Source organism: Frankliniella occidentalis, unplaced genomic scaffold (assembly GCF_000697945.3).
Source record: "Frankliniella occidentalis isolate FOCC.00 unplaced genomic scaffold, Focc_3.1 Scaffold5674, whole genome shotgun sequence".
NCBI classification, from domain to species: Eukaryota; Metazoa; Arthropoda; class Insecta; order Thysanoptera; family Thripidae; genus Frankliniella; species Frankliniella occidentalis.
The window spans coordinates 1-5,389 of record NW_026272712.1 but is presented as its reverse complement, the minus strand read 5'-3'; the positions used below and the strand labels follow the sequence as shown (position 1 = coordinate 5,389).

Below are 5,389 nucleotides of genomic sequence, written 5' to 3'. Positions count from 1 at the left end.
TAATGAAATCCATGTTCTCAGCCAGTCTAAATTAATTCTCTGTTTTGCACTGTTAGACAAAAAGGCCTGCCCAATCACATAGTGTGCAGATCCGTTTGTGACGACACTGTTGTAGCAGCAAAACACACAATGGAACCGACCAACAACATAATCCTTGGCTGCAACTGTTCTTCAGACACTGCTGATCTCAATCTAAGTGGTATTTCGGGTCAAGGGTTTGGCTGAGAGTGGCCTAGCCAGGGGTGCAACTAAATGCCGATGAGTCGGATCAAAACCCTGAGGAACAATGGGCCAAATATATCAGTTGTGGTGTGGGTGGCTACTTGATTATTTAATGAATATGCAGGGTCAACTTGACCATCAGTTTGAAAAGGAAATTACCACAAATATGGCCTAGTCAAAATAAAACACAAAATAAAATTAATATTTATCATACTTGGTATCTCTTTAAAATAGTACAACTAAGTCAAGTAGAAAATAAAACAAAAGGAAACACAATCACATTAGGACCTTCACAAAGTCTTTGTCTTACAAGAGAATGATTCATTAGAATTTTTACAACATATTTTAACAACCCCAAGATCAAGATTTAGGACAATTTATAAGAATTCTTTACTGTAGTAACAGTAAAATAGTTTTGGCCATTTAAATTTCATTAATACATACCTAGCGTGATTTAGACTCATTCAAACTGAAATCATCTTAAATATATACCAATGACGGTATGACAATTGTTTAAATTCAGAATTGAGTTTACTAGGTGAGAGATCTACCGTGCACTGCATTACAAACACACCAGTTTCATTAGGATTTGTTAACAAAAATTGACAGTCTTTGAATTTAAAGAGAAAGGCGAAACAAAGTATCACAGCCGTCAAGGAACGAGCAAAACAAAATAAAAAGTCTAGTAATTTCTTTTCTTTTACAACAGTAAATCAGATTGAAGCCTGATCCTCAATAATTGGTTGATCAATTCATTAAATACAGCAAAAATTATGATGTACATAAATCAATACATTACCCGCTGACCCTTACTACACTGCCTATTAAATGAGTTTGATTACATCCCTTGCTGAAGTCGAATTTCTGTGAGGCACTGACATACCTGCTATTGAACTGACAGCAGCGTTTACCGTAAATCTCTTGCTATCTGTAAAATTGGGAAAGACAAATACCACAGCTAACTTGACCAAAAGACCACAATTGCTACCTAAATTATGACATTTTAAAGAAATGTACAAAATAATAATTCAGAGGTACATAGTAAATTGGGGATCACAATAATAAAAACAAAACATGCAATTAAGTGTCAATTCAAAATGGCATTCTTTTAAATAGAAGGTAAAATGATACCACATAAAATGCGGTTAAAACTTATAACAAGAAAGAAATTGTACATTTTGATTGTTCATGAACTTGCAGACTGATAATGAAAGGCCAATGACTTCCTTAGTGATGAATATGCATAAAAGCATCACAGAGACAAAAAACAAAAAGAAAACAAAAACAAACAGAAATCACTAACCAAAATTAAAGATTTATACATGTGGTACATTTTTACAAAGTTCAAATCATATCCAATCATAAAAGTATATAAACCACAACAGATACATTATACGCATAAAACAGGACTCATTTAAAGCCAATAAAGCTGTATTTTTTAAAAGTCATAATGCATTTAAATCAATCAGTCATGATAAAGAGTTTGATGTATCATAATAATGATATCATTGTATAAGGAAAATAAACAGAATAACCAACAAATTTTCATGCCGGAAAATAAGCTTCACTGGTAACTTCTATTTAAAATAAACACATAAGGAATGTCTACTACAAATAAAACCACAGCCTTGGCTTCATAAACTTACAATAATGTTCACTTCTTCAACATTCATTTCATGACATTTGTAATACCTTCATCATTATTGCCACGGACGAACAGGCGGGCGAGCTAATAAATAAGGGGGCACACCTCCTTGGATGTTATATCCAGTTGGCATTGGTTGTACAAGTTGAGGAGCCATTTGTGGGGGTACGAGTCTAGGAGGGGGTCCATACATGCCTGGTGGCATAGCAGGGAACCCGGGTGGTTTCATACTGCCAACCACAACATGATTCTGGAGGTTCATGGACCTATTTTGAGGAATATTAGGTTTGCCTGCATTTTGGTACATGCCTCCAACTGGAACATTCGGGTTCATCATTGGCATATTGGAAATTCTACCAGGATCACGGTTTCTATTGTGGTTGTCCCTAGCTGGATCTCGCCTATTGCCACCTCTGTTGAAATTTTCAAACGTATGATTTTGACGTTGATTAATTCCCCGCTGGCCACGGTTATCACGGTTTTCACGGTTGTCGCGTCCATCACGTCCATTAGGTCGTTGTTGTCCCCTCTGATACATCATGAGACGTTTAGGGCAATCATTTTGAACATGACCAATAGAACGACAGAAGTGACAACCACGATCACTAGGTGGTTTCCCAACAGAGAGAGCATTTTCATTGAAGTAGTATTTCTGAAAGAAAAAAATATTAATAAGATTTGATACAATATGTTTTACAACAAGATAGAAGACATCTTAGAGACATATTTACCTCTAGTGGCATCCCATCTCGTTTTGGGAAGGATGAGAAGTGCTTAATGGCTTTTTGGAAAGTCTTGACAATAAAAATGTTCACTGAAACAAAGTTAGAAAAGTTTAGGAGGTAAAGATTTAAACTTAAAAAGCTTACAAAGTAGTTTGCATTTGTATTGGAACTACTAACTTCTTTTAGACAACCCTGAGCCTAAGTTATGATTTAAATCAAATGGGTCTTCAATGCAGATATTGGTTGAAGTCCAAAGCTTGTCAAACTTGTAAAGTGGATCTTTTTTCCTTATACAAACAACTCGTTGAGAGCTGTGAAAATCTTTTGATGAATAGAATTCCAACAATTGGAGCCACAACTCTCCAAGTGAAGATTTATTTTCATTTCGATGAGGCCACACATCATCCTGTAACAATTTTAAAAAAATCCTGTAAATGGCTTTACAAAAAATAATCAAATATAAAAGATTAGATCAAGATAAATCTTACAAGCTTGTCTTGATTTCTGTAGAAATAAACATTTGCACCATCAACTGTTTCTACTTTTACACCAACATCAGGATCAGATAGCTGAAAGAAAAAGTCAACATTAAATAAAATATTAAATGCAAGTGATGCTTTAATTTATGATAGATATAAATTTTGAGTCCTTGTGACTGCTGAGAGAGTAAAATTCAAAACTGGTCAGATTTACACACCTCTTGGAGAACAGGAATAACAGGGGGTGATACTTGCTGGAGAAAGTATAGGGACATCAGAGAATAAGCATACGATGATAGACTGCCACGTGAAGCATCTCCAATGCCTGTAGTTTTGGCAAGGTTTTTCGTCATATAAACCAAGGGCTTCAGGTGAAAATGAGAGGAAAAGATGTATGTACTTTTTTAGATCAATCACAATCAGATTTTAAAAAATTAAGAAAGATGCAATACACTTTTAAGAAACATACCCGCACTCTTGGATCAATGATAGAGTATGCATGAAGTAATTGTGTGTTCATAATACCTAGTCTATTATACAGACTAATATCCACCTGAATACGATTTCTGCCATAAGCAAATTTTACAATAGGCACTTTTGCTGTAGTTATTGCAACTAGTTGATAAACACTTTTGTGCCCTTTCAATGCATGTTGAATTTCCTCCACTAATGCAGGAAAGTTAAGGCCCTGAAAAATTATCCAGTTAGAAAAGGCCATGTGCCACATTGATAAATTGATGATTTACAGGATAGATAGAAAATAAAGTACAATACCTCCCCAGTTCCATTGGACTGAAAAGTCAGACACATATCAATATCTGATGATTTGCCTCCAAAACCATTTAAAGATGAACCAAATAGGTGAAGATCTATGTCACGGTAAAATTGCCTCAACCACATAAGCAGATCATCTCGTATTTCTGCACGATCGCGCAATCCACTGTCTTCAGCACACCGGGTTTCTATGTTATGGCAATAAAAAACAAAATAACAGAATGTTGGGGTGGTTTTTCAGTGAGCTATTAAGGTCACAAGGTCACTTAAATTTATGAACTCACTGAAAATTTCAAGACACAGGTGGTCTAAGTGGGCAACCAAATCCTTAGAAGGGGGAGACATTGGGCTCATGTCTGGAATTATTTCTTCAGGACACTTTTCCCTGAGATGACCACTTCGGTGGCAAGAAGTACATACTACAGGTGGTAGCTAAAAGCAGGTATTATTGCCATTACAATAAGCAAGATCTTTAATGATTGTATTTTAAAGAAGATGCAAAAGAAAACATACCTCATTGTCAACACACATCTCCTTAGTGAGGGTTAACCTCTGTGCACTGGGCAAGAAATGTGCAGAAAGAGTATTTGCCTGGTAAGGAGTGACCCACCAATGCAAGTATGCATTTTTAGATGGTGCAGATGGTACCAAGCTGTCTGGAGCACTTGGAACAACTCGCAAGTTGAAGTATAACTCTTGATAGACTCTAGAATTATTTAACTCTTCCCTTACTTTCAGCACATTTTCTTCATTATCATTCCGTAAATCAGCCACTTCATAAGAATTATCAAGCTGATAGAGATAATTAATTAACTTAGATTAGATCAGACACAAATTTTACACAAGCAAGAATTAGGTAAGAAGTATACCAACCCGCAAAATAAGTTCATATATTTTATCAGACACTGAAAGATATTCTTTGAGAATGGAAGGAGTTTGCTCAAATGAGGAGGGTTCTGGTCGTGGGCCTATGTACCCAAACAAAGGCCCTGCTTCACTTTGGGGAATGCCAAGAGAACATGTAGTAGTAACAAGGCAAAAGTGCACATAGTCGTACATATTAGCTGATATGTATCTAGATATGTTGTGCTTAGGCTGAAAAGGATCTAGATAGATAAAAAAAGAAGAAAGCATCAAATGTACATGTAACTGAAGACCACCTTAAAGGGTATAGTTTTAAATTATTCAGAAATGTTACCTATTACAGCAATACGTTTTGCATTCCACTTGGTGGCTTGCCTCAAATAAGGTTGAAACTGAGTAATTGAAACAACATGTTTCTCAACATCATGTTCAATTGCATAGTACCGAAACATCTTGAAAAGAAGGTTTCCCACACTATCTTTATTCCTTCCAAACCAGCGACCTTGCAGCTCCTTAGGATCTAGATAGAAAACAGAAAATTGCATGTTAACAGACAGGTTCTTCTATTTCTGATAAGATAGACTTACTGACAAATGACAAAAATAATGGTGTAACATACCTAGATAAACTTCTGGAGCTCCATCTGGATTATCAAGCATGTCATGAAGCACAGGCAAAAC

At 35.8% G+C, this 5,389-nt stretch overlaps 1 protein-coding gene across 1 annotated transcript; it reads right to left on the bottom strand.

The window, feature by feature from the left end:
* Positions 1–415: 415 nt before the first annotated feature.
* LOC113208262 (terminal uridylyltransferase 7) lies at positions 416–5,383 on the bottom strand. The gene is made up of 12 exons (XM_052277086.1): positions 5,329–5,383; positions 5,044–5,229; positions 4,719–4,951; positions 4,359–4,637; positions 4,130–4,277; positions 3,846–4,033; positions 3,541–3,759; positions 3,290–3,436; positions 3,081–3,161; positions 2,770–2,998; positions 2,599–2,681; positions 416–2,519 (listed from the first exon to the last, which is right to left on the bottom strand). Exons 1-12 carry the CDS (start codon positions 5,366–5,368, stop codon positions 1,923–1,925), a joined length of 2,430 nt encoding a protein of 809 aa, XP_052133046.1. The 5' UTR covers positions 5,369–5,383; the 3' UTR covers positions 416–1,922.
* Positions 5,384–5,389: the final 6 nt, after the last annotated feature.